The sequence below is a fragment of the Condylostylus longicornis genome, unplaced genomic scaffold (genome assembly GCF_029603195.1).
Source record: "Condylostylus longicornis isolate FDR11 unplaced genomic scaffold, ASM2960319v2 ptg000005l, whole genome shotgun sequence".
Classification (NCBI taxonomy): Eukaryota; Metazoa; Arthropoda; class Insecta; order Diptera; family Dolichopodidae; genus Condylostylus; species Condylostylus longicornis.
The window spans coordinates 6,460,307-6,475,742 of record NW_026577974.1 but is presented as its reverse complement, the minus strand read 5'-3'; the positions used below and the strand labels follow the sequence as shown (position 1 = coordinate 6,475,742).

Sequence of the window (15,436 nt, the reverse complement as noted above, 5' to 3'; positions counted from 1 at the left end):
ATCAGAGACAATAAAATATTTTGAACTCGAAAATGATACTCAAATATCTCAATTTTTTTCGGTTTTCAATAAATATCATTAATTAATATCATTAATTTCTTCTGTTTCTCAAGTGAAAGCATTTCTTTTTTAATATTTAACATTGTCCTTCGAAATTCTAATAATATTTTATTACTACTACATTACAAGATGCAAAACATGCTAATTCCTAAATTGTGATTTAACAACATCCTTCGAAATTGCAATAATAAATACTGTCATACTACCTGTTCCCCCCTACAATTGCTTAATTGTGTTATAATAAATAATATTACTGCAATTAAAGTGGTCCGAACACCACTCTCTAGGCGCTTCTGGAACAAAAATAGTTTTAATGGAATAGATGTTCATAATTGTGTAACATTATCCGACAGACGTTTCAATATTATATTTTATAGCTATGATTGATTTCAGTCGCTAACAACGCTTAATTATTAAATCAATCGTTAATAATTATAGTTACGAGCTGCCTGAATAGAATTTCATCTTTACTATATATTATAAATTTTGATTCAGTTAACCAGTAACTATAAGTATTATAGACAATTGGGCAGCTAAATTATAGGTTGTATTCATAATAAATAATTTATTTATATTCATTTATACTTAAATGTATAAGTAGATTTCATTTAAAAATTCATTTTATGTAACAAAGATAATAAAAAAAAAATTCTTTGTGATTCATTTTTCGTATTGAATTGAACCACCGAAGATTTAAACATTAAAAAAATGGCACAATTTCAAAAGAATAATCAATAAATTCTAAGTATTTAATTTAAGTACATATTTATTGCAGTATTCAGCTAGTACATGTAAGTATTGACTGGATATTGAACATAAAATAAATGCTATTCAAATAATGATAATGTAAACGTAACATTTTTATTTTGCTACTTAAATATTTTATAACAATATATGTATTTAATAGCCTTGAGCAATTTTAAATCTATTTGAAAAGAATTTGGTTTTTTACTTTTTGTGGTACTAAAACCACGAAAACAAAAGGTGCTTTATAAAATACATACTACAAAATTGAACAGTAGGTAACCAAATAGTTGATGAAAACTTTTTACAATTCAATAAATTGTTCAATAGAAAATTTACAAGAAAAAAAACATACACAAAACAACAAGTATTACACAATGTTATTGCAAAATTATTATGCATTGTAATTGTAGATTTTACTATTGGCAATTTAACATACCCAAATTTTTACCCATTTAAACTAAGAAACTACAAAGAAATAATGTTTTTTTCTTTTAATTTCAAATCTATTTGAATATTTCATCTATTTTACATGGTAGTATTTTAATTTAAAATTAGGTATTAAACTTCATCACCTTATTTTACATGAACGTGCCCACATATTGTATTAGATTTTATCTTGAAATGATAAATACATGAAATATTCATGCATATTTGAATCACTTGAGTCGTGTTGCTATTAAAAACTTTTCCAATTTTCTGTGAATATAAACAATTCCAAAATTTGAAGCTCTATAATGAAAACTAACATACATATTTTTCAAAAATATCCCATCACCTGAAGTAATACGACACATACAATATGAGTTATTAATTTAAATGTTTTATTTAATCGGATGGTTACTATTGTAATTGATACGGTATTCCAATTATGAAGATCTTAAATCTAGTAATTTTTGTTTATGTTTTGCTTGAGAAGGCTAGTAACTTTAAATCTGACAAAGATTGTTATTTTCATTGTAAATACCATTGATATTGTAAATGAGCAGAATCTTCTTACTTGAATGGATAGGCACCCATATGGGTTCAAAATTTTTAACAATGCTTTGGTGAAATAGATTTGATTTTATTTAATTTTAATTAATCACGAATTGAAATTTGCTCTACTTTCATTTTATCTCCTTAAAACTAAAATCATTTAATTATGTACTTTAAAATTAATCGATTCAAATAAATTTTATATTTTACACCTATCAATAAATTAAAATTTTCCTACTCTTTTGGGAAAAATTATTATAAATTGCTTAAAATAATTTCTAGAAAATAAGAAATTAATTGAATATTTAATTTTTGTTTTCCACTTTTATAATGTAGTTAAATAAATGATTATTTCTAATTTACACTGTTCGTTAAAAAATACAAAAGTGAAATGAGAATAAGTAAATTTTAAAAGTTTATGTAGCATTTAGTATAATCACCTGTATAAATTATTCAACTAAAAAGAAAATTATAAAAAAAAAAAAGAAACCCTTAATTATATATTTCAAATTTTTTCAAAAACATTTCATTTTTTCGTAGTTAAAACTATAAAAGTTTAGTAAATAATTGCCAAAGAAAAAATAATTCAATAAATTTTAATAGTAGGTGGTTATCACATCTTGTACTTAATAAATAATTTAAAAATTTGTTCACTTCATCAGGATTAGAAAATTTTTGAGTAAATTTTGTAGTTTAATTCGAAATTTTACAGATTATTATTCAAGAAATCCAAGCATTACAAAATTGTTACAGTAAAATTAACTATTTTAGAATATTTATTATTCAATGCACTAAAACTACCAGCCTGAACTGTTACATACTGTGACACAGTAAAAATATGTATCAATTTTGGAATATAATATTGTAAACCTAAAATAATTTTCAAAATTAAAAATTTTTTCACTTTAATTCAATTATAAAAATTTGCAATTTAATTTTTAAATTTATTAATTTAATAAGTAGCATAAATAATTTTTCTCTAATTTTTATGGCATACAAATAAGAAATCTTACAAGAGAGCTACTTTTATAATTATTTAGCCAGAAATTAATTTGAGAATATGTATACGTATATAATGAACATTATAGAAATGCAATACCATTAAATTTTTTTAAAGATTACATTCTACTTTATAAGCTAATTGGATTTTTTTTAATTAATAGTAATTTTGCATTCGTTAACAAATGTTGAATCTTAAATTCTAATTCATAAGCTTTATCTAAAGGTAAATTCATTAATTGTTTTCCAACACTTTTACCAAATATTTCTAATTCATGTTCACAGTTATTATGACAGTGATCATAATTGTTTCGAATATCATTGAATTTACAACTAACATTTGAATTACAACGGGGCGGTTTTGGATGTGTTGAACATAAGAAATTGGAGTCTTTATCATAATTAATATTATTATTTTGTTTCTGTAATTTTAGATCATTATTTTTTGAATTTGAATAATTCTTTTCTATAGAATTTATTTTAGAACATCTTCTCGAATCCAAAGTATCTGTTATGGTATCGTTAATAGTTTCATTCTTTATATCAATTATAGAAATTTCTTCTTCATTATTTTCCAATTCTATTTTTTCTATAGCTTCTTCATTATCATTTGTACAAGTTATTTGCTTTCGTATATAGGAAGAACTAGTTGGAATATCATCAATTATTTCATTTTCACCTTCAATAAAACTTGAATTGGAGTCATTGTTATTAATATGTTGGTTATCATCTTCATCAATAATTGTTGTTCTGGTTTCGAATACATTCTTTAATTCACTATTAATGCCAATCTGAAAATTTACAATTACAAAACATCAATTTTTTAAGGTGACAGATTAAAATATAATTTTTTTCTTTATTATAGAACATTTCAAATAATTTAAAAATTTTATAATGGCCACAACCGACGACATGAACCATGCCCTCGTTGCGTCTTATTTTCATTCGGAACACAATAAAGAACCGATGAAAGAAAATCATTTTTCAAAACCTGGACCATGATAACTTTTAAGGATAAAAACTATATGAGTTCTCTAAAAACCTTTCTTACAATAAAAAGTAAATTTTAGACTACATATAAAAAAATGAATAAAAACCAAACCTTTTTTAATTTTTGTAATTTTAAATCTAGTATCTTGGATTGCATATGAGTTTTTCTTTTAGCAAGTTCTTCAATCAATTTATTATGACGTTTCATTTCATACAACTGCTCTTGCAAGATTCTATTTGTGATTTTATTTTGTTCATATAATTTTCCTAATGATGCATTCAACTCCTTATTATCAATTTTATTATCTTGTTGATTATTATTCTGTTGAGAGATACTTGATGAAAAGCTTTCATGTAATTTCTCCTGACAATTGCTTCGATTTTCAAAATTATATTTGTATTTTCTCTTAACTCCACCAGTTTTACTTTCCGAATGTGAATCAGTTAAACTTGGATTTAAAGAATCATCATTATTTTCTTCATTTATTCTATCAACAACTTCAATATTTTCTATGATTGTAATATCTTCATTTTCTGTTGAATCACTTCTTGGAGTTGAAAAAAATTCAATTGGAAATAAAGATTCATCATTGTTTTCATAATTAATTCTATCATCAATTGCTTCAGCATTTTCAATGTACGAATTATTTTCATTTTCTGTAGAACCAACTTTTGGAATTGTAAAAATTTTAACTTGATTTGACTTTTCTTGATAATATTCAAATAAAGATAATTGCATAGCTTCTCTTTCTAAAGGAGTGAATTTAATTTTTTTATTCATGTTCATCATATTTAGTTTCTTTTGGGCGAGCAATTTTTTCCTTAAAACATATTTATAATCAGCCCAAACCTAAAATTAAAATTAACAATTAAATTTATTAATTTTTGAATGTAAAAAAAAATGTAATTATCTGAACCTTTTTCCATTGCGTTACATCTTTTTTTGGTGGTCCCATTGCATTTAAATGTATGGATAAATTTTTCCAGAAGTATAGAACATCTTGGGAAGTTCTTTGATTACCATTTTCTTCTATTTTTGGATATTTTTTCATTAGATCGATCATTGCCCGAAATTGTTTTGGATTTGTAGTCCTTGATTTAAGATTACTTATGTAAGAAAGAACGAATTTTAAAAATTTAGAAAGCAGCCAAACTTGGTGTAGATAAGGTACCTACTTACCTTTTATTTTCCACTTTTTCCATTGTTTTTATGTTAAATAATGCAACTGTTGATAAATAGTTCTAAAAAATAAATATTAATTGTTTTGTTAAGCAAAAATCTTAAACATTAGAGAATTATTAGAAAAAGTTTTTGAAGAGAATCAACCACAGAATTGGAGTGATAGTAATTTAAATGGGGTAATTAATACAAGTATGTATGTATGTATGAATTACGAATTGAATGAACCGAATAGTATAACTACACGTTTCATATTGTACCTACAACTCTTTTCGCTTGTATCAGGATTGGATTTTATATTATAAAATTAATAAATAGTTTCATTAATGAAAACAGTAACTCTGTATTCGCTAAGGGTTGTGCTAGTATATTTGGTGATACGTATAAAGGAACAAGGAACTGGATAGCAACTCATACGCTCAAAGATTCCAGATGGGATTTACGAGAAAATTCACATTAGATAATTAGATACTAAGTATTTTGACTATATATATTTACCTATGCAACCAGGTTAAAAAAACTTATAATAAAATAGAATTTCTCTAACTTTTTTATTTGTTTAAGATTTTTAATTTTAATCGAATTTTTATAAAATGAAAAACACGTCTGTAAAATCCAGAGTTTTCAGACTAAATAATAACAAATAAATATTATTATTATTGTTTCTTCAAAATTAGAAAAGGAAAAATAGAAGATAAATTTTGTATTAAACGAATAAGTAAGAAAGAGAAATTGAATATTTACTTGCATGCAAGTAAATGAATATTATCTATTTTCAATTAAAGAGTTACTCAATTTGCTCTCTTACTTAAAATTTCTATAATAGAAAATTGCTGTTGGAATTGTAAATTGAAATGTCATTTTACTTGTGTGCTTAACATGAAAAATATTCAAAACAAAATTTTATTCTCTCAATTTTGTGGTGAATTTTAAAATCAATCTTAACCTCAAATAAAAACTAAAAAAAAAAAATCGGTTTTTCTTATAATTATATTTTTCTAGTTATGTATATTAAATTTTTTTTTTTTTTTGAAACAAATAAATAATAATAATATTATAAATGGCGATAATATTAAAATATAATAATAATATAATGTTACGACATTAAATTTTTCAGCAACAATATTTCCTCTTAATTTTTACAAATGAATTGGTTCTCTTCCAATTGCTTCCAATTTTGCATTTGTTACTAAATGTTGAATCTTAAATTCTAATTCATAAGCTTTATTTAAGGGTAATTTTTTTAATTGATTTGATATACTTTTACCAAATATATCAAATTCATCTTCAATATTAAAATTATTTTTATTCTGAATATTATGATTTTGTGTATTATTATATTCAACTTCTACATTATTATATTTGGAATAAATATTTTTATTTGAACGTGCTTCAGGTGGTGTTACACATAATAAATTAGAATCATCATCATAATCAGTATTTGCATTACCATCAGCTACCATATATTCTTCTGATAATCCAGGATCATATTCCATATTAAATTCTGAATTTAAATTATTTTGTTCTTCATTCTTTATTCTAGATTTATTTATTATATTAGATGTTATCGGTGGCCAATCATTAACTGCTTCATTTTTTATTTCAATAGAACTTGTATCAGAATATTGATTAAAATTTTCATCATCAGTTTCATTTGATGTCATTAAACTTCCTTTTGTTCCGTCATCAGATCTATAATCATCTACCATATTTAATGATAGTCGATTTTTATCACATGACTTTAAAATGCTTTTAGCATACATTATTTTGTTATCAGCAATCTAAAAATTTTTAAAATTATCATTTAAAAATATGCAAAAAAAACCAAAAAATATAATAATAATAGAGGAGTTTAAAAGATTCTACAAAAAATTTAGTTGGTTACTTAATAAAATTTTATTCAAAAATGGTTTACCGTTCCTCTATGTTGTACAATATCTTTTAAAAAAGCGTCTGCATATTCGAACCATTCCAGTTGTGTATTATATTCTTCACCAGATTGTAAATATTGTTGCATTTTTCTACATTCTTTTGCATACATTGTTCTTACGATATTGATTTTTGTTATTACTAACGGTATATCAAAACCTGGTAATTTCATTTTGTCTCTTATATCGCGCAAACAATTCATTCGAACACCTCTGTCTGGATAAAGTGGATGTTTTTTATTCCATAAAGATTCATGTTTCTGATAAAGCTTTAGAAATTTTATAGTTGTTGCTGAGTCCCATTTCGGGAATGATTTAATTTTTGATTTTATTCTTCTTCTAATATTGCTATGTTTATCTGAAGACATTAAAATTTCTTAAAGATTTACTTTACAATTAAGTAAATTCACAAAATGTGATAAACTTGAACAAAATCAATAATAATGTTGGTTAAGTGATGTGTGTAAATCTTGGTTGAAAATATGTAAATCTTTTAAACGAAATCTTATTTATAAAATTTTAATAATTTTAATATGCTCATTAGCATTCGCATAGATTATAAATCTAAAATGTATCCTTGATCCAATATTCTTATTGAAAGATGATTATCTACTGTTATATACCGCAGTACTCAGGGCACTGAACAAGCAAATTTTCGCAGATTCAAAATTTGAAGCATCTATAACAAACAAATTTTCTTCTTTTTTCAAGCATAAAATTTTTCCAAATAAAATTTATTTAATATAAAATTTTCTTTTAAGCTTTGGCATGTCTGGTGTTAATATTATTATAGGTTATAATTTTGGCAATAAAATTTCTTATTCAATTTTTCACAAATTTTGAATTTTCATTTAATTCTGTTCAATTGCATTTCTAAATTTTTTGTAATAAAATTAAAATTTACAAGACCAGAATTAATATTAAATTTGACAATGAATGAAAAAAATAAACACAAGCTTATCACTCAAAGTTTTTAACTTAAATGCCAAAATTATTTATTATTGACATTAAGAAAAAGATGAATATAAAATTGATTTTTGCTTTAGATTATTGAAGAGAGACAAGGAAAAAGAGTAAAATATTTTCGTGCGAGTAAAAAATATATTTGCATTTTGATATTTTTAATATTATTATTTTGTTTACTACTACGGCATAAATTTTTTTTTCTCTCATTTTACAGACAATTTCTCCAACACAATAATAAGTTGTCATGTCACTTGTCATGAATAATTTTAGTGTTGAATTTTTATTGTCTCAGAAATTAAAATTATTATTCTTAATTTTAAGTAAAGAGAGTAAAGTAAATGAAAGCGGATTGTGTTGTGAGTTGTGATTTTGTGAGATTGTATTGTTGGAGCACTGGTCAGAGAATACTGTCAATAATATTGTTATGGATGTTTTATGCTGGCTTAACCATTCATAATTACTTTCAAAACTTTTAACATTCTGAATTTATTGTCTCATATTTTTTTTTGTATTGCGGCAGTAATTTTCAATATTTTACTTTATTTAAAATTAAAACGGTTTAAAAAACAATTGGTATTAGTTTGCGAAATGGAATCATGGGTTTTTAAAAACTTAAGCACTATATAATTGGCGAACATTTGGTAAACGTTAAAGAAATGAAATATTTGCCGATTCTTCAATGATCAATTTCAAAAGCGATATACTCACCAAGTTTCGAAATAAAATATTTTGTTAATGTTAAAACAGTAAATATTTTTGCAGTTATATTTCTAATTTACAAAATTTTAGGACAGTAATTTTTTATAAATGAAACAAGTTTACAATAACTTTAATGCTAGTAGAAATACTATCATTATAAACAAAAACAAAAACAATGAAATTCGATGAGAAAAAAAAAACTGAAAAAAAATCAAAGTGCTTTATAATTTACTGTTGCTGTCATTTGTTAAATTTGCAATAACTATAATGTGGTAAATTTTATAATAATAAGTGATACTAGTAAAATGATGTGTATTCAATACCATGACAATTAATAGAGATAGTTTTCTGACACTATGATAATACAATTACGTTAGTGCTCATGTGTTTGTATACCAACTACATTTAACCATATTTTACATAAAATACTCATACTTTTAAGTAAGTACAAAATATCAACGATATTTCAGTTGTCTCGTCAGTATTTCTCCTCTAGTTGTTGAGTCTCTTTCGAGGTGATAATAATTATTATCGAGGCATTGAAATTCTTATCTTTTTTTTTTTTAAATATTTGACAAGGCATAAACAATATTCAATTTTCCATTGTAAAAACTAATTTAAAAATGACAACAAAATCAGGAAATTTAGGACTTGGTTCACTTGAAAAATGGGATATTGCAACAACAAAAAAATTTTTAAAACTTTATCGCAATTATAGATGCCTTTGGGATCACACAGATGCTGCATATAAAGATAAAGCAGAACGTCAAAATGCTTTAGAAAGCATAGCAAGTGCTATGAATATAACTGGATTTGATTCCCGTTATGTTGTATTAAAAGTACGGGCATTACGTTCAACATACCTTTATGAAAGAAGAAAGGTGAGATTAAGATTAAAGAATGGTGAAAAATTTCAGACACATTTGGGATGGTTTCATTTAGCTGACAGTTTTTTACGAAATTATGTAGTAGAAAAATCGTATTTGGTGAGTTTTATATTTAAAAATCATTAATTTTCGAATAAATTAAGAAATTAACGACGACATGATTTAATTTTAATTTTAATGCTATTTTTAGCATGGTGATGTTTTTAAAGATCCCAATAAAGATTTACCACCACCAGTTGAAAGTGAAAATTTTGAAAATGATGGTGAAGTAAGTAATGTTGGATTCCCAAAAGAAGAATATGCACAATATGAATTGTATGAATGTCCAAAATCACAAATAACAAATTATGCTGAAAATGAAGATCAAGAACTTCAATTACATGTTTTGGAAGTTCAACAGCAACCACCACATGAACAACAACCACAACAACAACAATTACAAGAGATTCAAATTAAAAATCCTTTAACAATTAAACAAGAAAAAATTCAATCTCGTAAAACTGAAACGAAAAAAATAGAAGTACCTTTGAAACGAATCAAAACCGATTCTGAATCAACTGGAATTCCTGTTCTAGAAGAAAAGAAATTTCCCTCCGAAGAACATAATCAACAATCAGTTACAACAACTCAGTCACAGCAACAACAATCATTAAATCAAATATCATTTAATATGATACCAATTAGTCAACAAACAACAAATTCAGTTCCAATATCTGTACAATCAATTTCTAATATAAAAGCAGATGTAAATACAACTTCATCAATACCTGATCATCATGGAGGTTCTGTGAATCTAACAATGTTACAATCTGATACAGTACAAAATCAAAATTCAACAACTATATACGATAATTCACATAATAAGGCTAGTGAAGATGATGAAGATGAATTTGATGCATTCGCTAAAAGTGTTGCAATGCAATTAAAAAAAATCCCTAAGGCTGATGCATACAGTTTACAAGTTCAATTTCAATTACTTTTATCTCAGGCAAAATTAAAAGCAATGGGTAAAGGAACTTTATCTTTTGATTTATCTGGTTTCTTAGGTAAACATTAATATTTAAATATAAAATAAAAGGCAGGAATATTTTAAGTAAAATTGGGAACCTATTTACATTAAGTTTCAATTTAAGTTATGGAAAACAAGTTATGTATTTGTAATTTTCGTGTTATATTTGGACTTTGAATATTGAATAGTTGCTTTGCGCCGAAAAGCTCTTGTACATAAATTATAATTTTCTTCTCTTAAGATGTAAATAAAAATGCTTTGAATATTATGACAAACATATTTATTACATAAATGTTCCTTTTCTCTATTAAAAGCCAAAGAAAAGCAAAAAAAAACGAAAAATGTTTAAGGACCAGAGTATTGAGTGATACATGGAGGAAAATTATGTAATGTACATACATATTATATTAATTTTAATCTTAAATTAATTTTTCTAATAAAATACATAATTAAATCTTATTAGCTATTTGAAAAATTGTGACGAAATTTTGTGAATTATTGCAAAATAATTTATATTTTAATTGTGGAACATTTTTACTAAACATATGCTAACAACTTGCATATATCTATCCCATAAACATCTTGTCTCTTGATCCCTTGATATTTCTAAATCTAATACACTTTGTGTAACTGCTGGTAAAAATTGCTTTACTTGATCTAAATTCCAATTATTTGTACGCCATGGATCAATTAATTTTTCAGCAAATTCTACAAATATACAACGTAATTCACGAGTTCTATGTAAATTACATGCAATTGTTATTAATGATCTCCAATATGATCTAAAAATAAAATAATTCTTAGAATTTCACAAAATAAAAAAATTCATTTACTAACCTAAAATTTGTATCTAATTCATGATAAGTTTTTTCCAATAAAACCGGTTTAAGCCTCAGCGAAACAAGACTGAAATAATTCAAATTTTCTTTAGATAGAAAATAATTTTATTATTATTTTTACATACTGTTTTATTTCTTTTTCTTTATCCAATAAAAATCTTAATTCTCGAAGATCTAATAGAAATTCCTTATCCATTTCTGTATCATAATATTCTGGACCAGAATGTTGATATGTGTATGTCCAAAATGTCATTATAGCTTGTGAACAATCAAAGAAATCTGAGAATGTTAAATATGATAATCTTCTTTTTGTTGTTTCAAAACGTAAACAGGCTAGAAATACAACGGTAGCGTATTTTCTACAATTAAAAATTTTAATTTGATTATAAGGAGATAAATATCAAATTATTTAAAAGATAGTAAATACTATCTTGTAAAATTTTTGATTATAACTTGATTTAAGTACTCTACGAATTCTTACTTTGCCAATTCATCCGGTAATAAAAATAATTGTTTAATATTATTTGTTATATTGCCGGGCATTTCTTCTACTGCCTTATACACTCTTTTTACATTATCAAATTGCCGTCTACATGATTTTAGGCGGACGCATGTTCTATCAGAAACCTCATCTAAATCTTTACGATATCTTGATGTTAATTTTTTACCAAGAATTTCTCGTGCAACACTATCATCTAATGAATAATATCTAAAAATATTATTCTAAATTTATTTCGATTCCGATTTTAATAATTGATAAATATAAATATGTACAATTTCTTTACTTTTCAATTAATAAATTTCTTGTTTGTGGTTCTAATTGAAATGAAGGTTGCTCTTGAAGTTTTGTTGGTGTATATAATAAACGTTCAATTAAAGAATAAGTACGATAATGATCTAAAACATCTGAAGCAATTAATTCTAATGGTGCGCCCATAAATTGATCAAATCCTTTTTGTTTTAAAAATGAAACAGCATCACTAGCTATAATTTTTTTTTAAATAAGAATTTTTTCAAGAAATTCAAAATTTACAAAAAAAAAAATAAAATTTTATGTATGGTATATGCTTACAAGAATATCCTTCAATCCATAACTGATATATTTCGGGATCTACTAAAGTATAATTGCTAATGAAAACATCAACTTCAGCAAACATATTTGGTAATTTCTTATAATTATTATTTTTATTAATTACAAGTATATTTCAAATTCTTTAAGGTAAAAATTTTATAACTTTGTTATAAAAATTTTGTTATTCTCTGTAGCTGTCAAAAATTTCTAAATCAAAATAATAATATGTCATTATTTTTGTTGTTAAATGAAAGAAAATAAGAAATGTCAAAAATATAGGAAATACAGTGATGCCAATTTTCATGATTCCAAATAGTTTGTGTCTATGATAAAAATAAATTTGTTAAAATTTTAATCGTAAATTATTATTGTAAAATTATTGTATTTGATTCGTGTCAACGATAAATTAATCAGTATCCGTACCATATAAATTTGTAGTCTTATATAATTTAAAATATTTAGATAATCCACAATAAATTTTGCAATTTTAAATTAGAAATTGTTTTAAATTCAATTCATCTAATTTTTTAAATTGCAAAATTGATTTCATACGATTAATTTATTGTGGAATCGATTGATTAATAGATGTCGCTATATGTTTTAATCTAAATATCTAAAAGTTTAATAGTTCATAAACTTAATAACAGAGTTCCCTTCTTCATTAATTTTAAAATATTATTGCTATTCTCTTTTTGTTCGTAAAATTGGCTTAGTTTGAAGAAAATTTTATGAATTGTTCCTAAATTTTTACAATGTTACCGTTATTAAATGACCCTCCATAGCTCATATTGTTACTTATACTTGCTTCTCTTATAATATTACGGATAACAAGTTGCAAATCTAGACACATAATTAACTTCCACGGGGGCTCTAACTTGCCAGTGTTTTATTAAAAACCATTTTAAGGTTTGATATTAATATTATTCATTTAAAAAGGGACAAATTCCTCTTTGTTATTTGCAGTTCATACAATAAACAATAAAAAATTTCTTAATATTTATCTTACAAAATGCTTTTTTTAAAATTTATTTTCATTACAGTTACGAATCGGTACAAATAGGTACAAATCGAATGTATTAAATTACACATTTTATGAAAAAAAAAGGTGTTACAATTATAAAAAACTTAAATCTACAAAATTTACAAAATATAAAAAAAAATTTAAATCACATTTAAAAAATTTTTTTAATTTTCCAACGCATTTATGTATTTAAACATATTTTCCTTTCAATTTTCACATGGTGTACCTTTAATAATTTCTGATGTTGTACCTCTCATTATTCTATAATTAACATCATCATTGTCTAATGTTTTATAAATGAAATTTGGCAAACGATCTGATAATACCCATAAATTACCATTTTTATCAACTTTAAGATCATTTGGGAATATTAATGCATTACTATCTGAATCAACTAAACCAGCTGAATCTGGTCTATATTCTTTATTTGTATTCCAACAACCAATTGCATCTTTATTTAATTGTGTATAAAAAATATTTTGTGTTTTTTTATCATATACTTCAGCTGAACTTTGACCATTTAAACCACGATCACCAATTAATTTAAAATCATAATAATAATTAAGACCGGTAACATGAGTTTCATTTTGTAAAACTTTATTTGATACAACAAATTCTTTTGTACTTGCTAACGGATGGAACCATATATCACGTGTACCATCTGATTTTTTATCACCAATAGCTAAAGCAAATAAACCATCAGTCCATTGGAAATTAACACCACCAATATTAAAATCTCCATTTAATGGATCAAAATGGAAGAAATTATGTTTAACACGCCATGATTTATTTTCATTTAATGAATAAACAACTAAACCATAACTTCCAAGATCTGGTACATATGCAAAAGAATTTCCACAATCATCGGCATCACTTTCAACAACCTAAAAATTAAAGTAGTAGGTTAGAGAAATAAAGCAGCAATTTTATTATATATTAGTAATTTAGTATTTACAATATTAGCAAAAAATGTATCTTCTTTAATTTGCTCTTTTGGAATATCATAACGTCTAAGTAATTGATCTGTTTTTAAATCGAATACAACAATAGCTGGTGGTGCTATTTGATTTGGTTTCCCTAATATATCAGCTAAACCAGTATCCATTACCCATAAACGATTACATTCATCAGCTTGAACACGGAATGTTGATATAATTGTTGAATTATCTTTTAGACCATCACCGACAGCAACTGGTTTGGCAGCATGATCACGTCCAGCTAAAAAAAATTTAAATATAAATGTAATTAATATTGGAATCTTATTTATCTTAATAATTTAATTTTTAATTTTTGAGTTTTTTAAAATCATAATCAGTTTTTAAAATTTTAATAATCCAATCGTCAGTTATTGGGGGTAAGGTAGACCTACATATTTTATTACAATATTGGAAATGGATTTTGTGCTTTCTTTTTTAGGAACAAGTTGATAAAATTTGTTTGGAAATGGGAGCAGAAAAATGCGTTTTATTTTCATGTAAATTTCACATCTGCGTGTACCATACATCGGTCAGTTTTTAAATAATTCATAAAAATATAGAAGTGAGAAGCTGCTAGTAAAAGGTATATATGGGTTGGGATGTCAAATGGTTCTATATATGTAAGTAAAAATACCTCGAGGAACTTTCTTAACTAATTTATCAGTTACTGTAAATCCAAAATGATAATTATGTCCTTTTCCAAAGAACCATTGTGATTGAGATTTAATCATATGAAATTCACATGGTTTTCTATTACAATCTGAAAATATTATAAAGTAATTAAGTATGTAATGTTTGTGTTACAAGTATGTATATAGTTTTCAGTCAAACTTGTAATAATTTATATGTCAAAATTAGTTCCAATAATCCAAAATTTAAAATGTATCCTGTTTCAGTCCTCTCTTTCCCAGTAATTAAATTATGTTTGTATATACAGAGTAAACAATTGTTTTTTTGTAATTTGTAAATAGGTTCTAAGTGCATGTATAATCAAGTTATAAGTATGTACATTGTTGTGCTTAAGTTTTATTTCGGAATTCTTTTATGTTTGTCCAATTTCAGATTTTTTTTTTTCAATTATCCTAGA

The 15,436-nt window shown here is 24.4% G+C and overlaps 5 protein-coding genes across 5 annotated transcripts in view; 1 reads left to right on the top strand and 4 right to left on the bottom strand.

Moving 5' to 3' along the window:
- Positions 1–2,887: 2,887 nt before the first annotated feature.
- On the bottom strand, positions 2,888–5,570 carry LOC129616137 (putative uncharacterized protein DDB_G0287457). Its single transcript, XM_055531617.1, has 5 exons — positions 5,450–5,570; positions 4,952–5,013; positions 4,689–4,878; positions 3,884–4,621; positions 2,888–3,572 (listed from the first exon to the last, which is right to left on the bottom strand). Exons 2-5 carry the CDS (start codon positions 4,972–4,974, stop codon positions 2,913–2,915), a joined length of 1,611 nt encoding a protein of 536 aa, XP_055387592.1. The 5' UTR covers positions 4,975–5,013; positions 5,450–5,570; the 3' UTR covers positions 2,888–2,912.
- Positions 5,571–5,977: 407 nt separating this feature from the next.
- Positions 5,978–7,834, bottom strand: LOC129616049 (uncharacterized). Its single transcript, XM_055531497.1, has 2 exons — positions 6,867–7,834; positions 5,978–6,732 (listed from the first exon to the last, which is right to left on the bottom strand). Exons 1-2 carry the CDS (start codon positions 7,245–7,247, stop codon positions 6,091–6,093), a joined length of 1,023 nt encoding a protein of 340 aa, XP_055387472.1. The 5' UTR covers positions 7,248–7,834; the 3' UTR covers positions 5,978–6,090.
- A 1,256-nt stretch (positions 7,835–9,090) lies between these two features.
- Positions 9,091–10,542, top strand: LOC129616223 (uncharacterized). Its single transcript, XM_055531757.1, has 2 exons — positions 9,091–9,530; positions 9,622–10,542. Exons 1-2 carry the CDS (start codon positions 9,168–9,170, stop codon positions 10,486–10,488), a joined length of 1,230 nt encoding a protein of 409 aa, XP_055387732.1. The 5' UTR covers positions 9,091–9,167; the 3' UTR covers positions 10,489–10,542.
- A 231-nt stretch (positions 10,543–10,773) lies between these two features.
- LOC129616055 (acidic fibroblast growth factor intracellular-binding protein) lies at positions 10,774–12,540 on the bottom strand. The gene is made up of 6 exons (XM_055531511.1): positions 12,352–12,540; positions 12,065–12,263; positions 11,761–11,988; positions 11,405–11,638; positions 11,278–11,346; positions 10,774–11,222 (listed from the first exon to the last, which is right to left on the bottom strand). The coding sequence occupies exons 1-6, from the start codon at positions 12,434–12,436 to the stop codon at positions 10,958–10,960; spliced, it is 1,080 nt and encodes a 359-aa protein (XP_055387486.1). The 5' UTR covers positions 12,437–12,540; the 3' UTR covers positions 10,774–10,957.
- An 807-nt stretch (positions 12,541–13,347) lies between these two features.
- The window catches only part of LOC129615379 (L-dopachrome tautomerase yellow-f2), a 29,701-nt gene continuing 27,612 nt past the window's right edge, over positions 13,348–15,436 (bottom strand). The window contains exons 3-4 of the mRNA XM_055530549.1: positions 14,328–14,590; positions 13,348–14,256 (exon numbers count right to left, since the gene is read on the bottom strand). Of these exons, the coding sequence (XP_055386524.1) occupies positions 13,579–14,256; positions 14,328–14,590 (941 nt within the window). The 3' untranslated portion in view covers positions 13,348–13,578. The remainder of the gene's footprint in view (positions 14,257–14,327; positions 14,591–15,436) is intronic.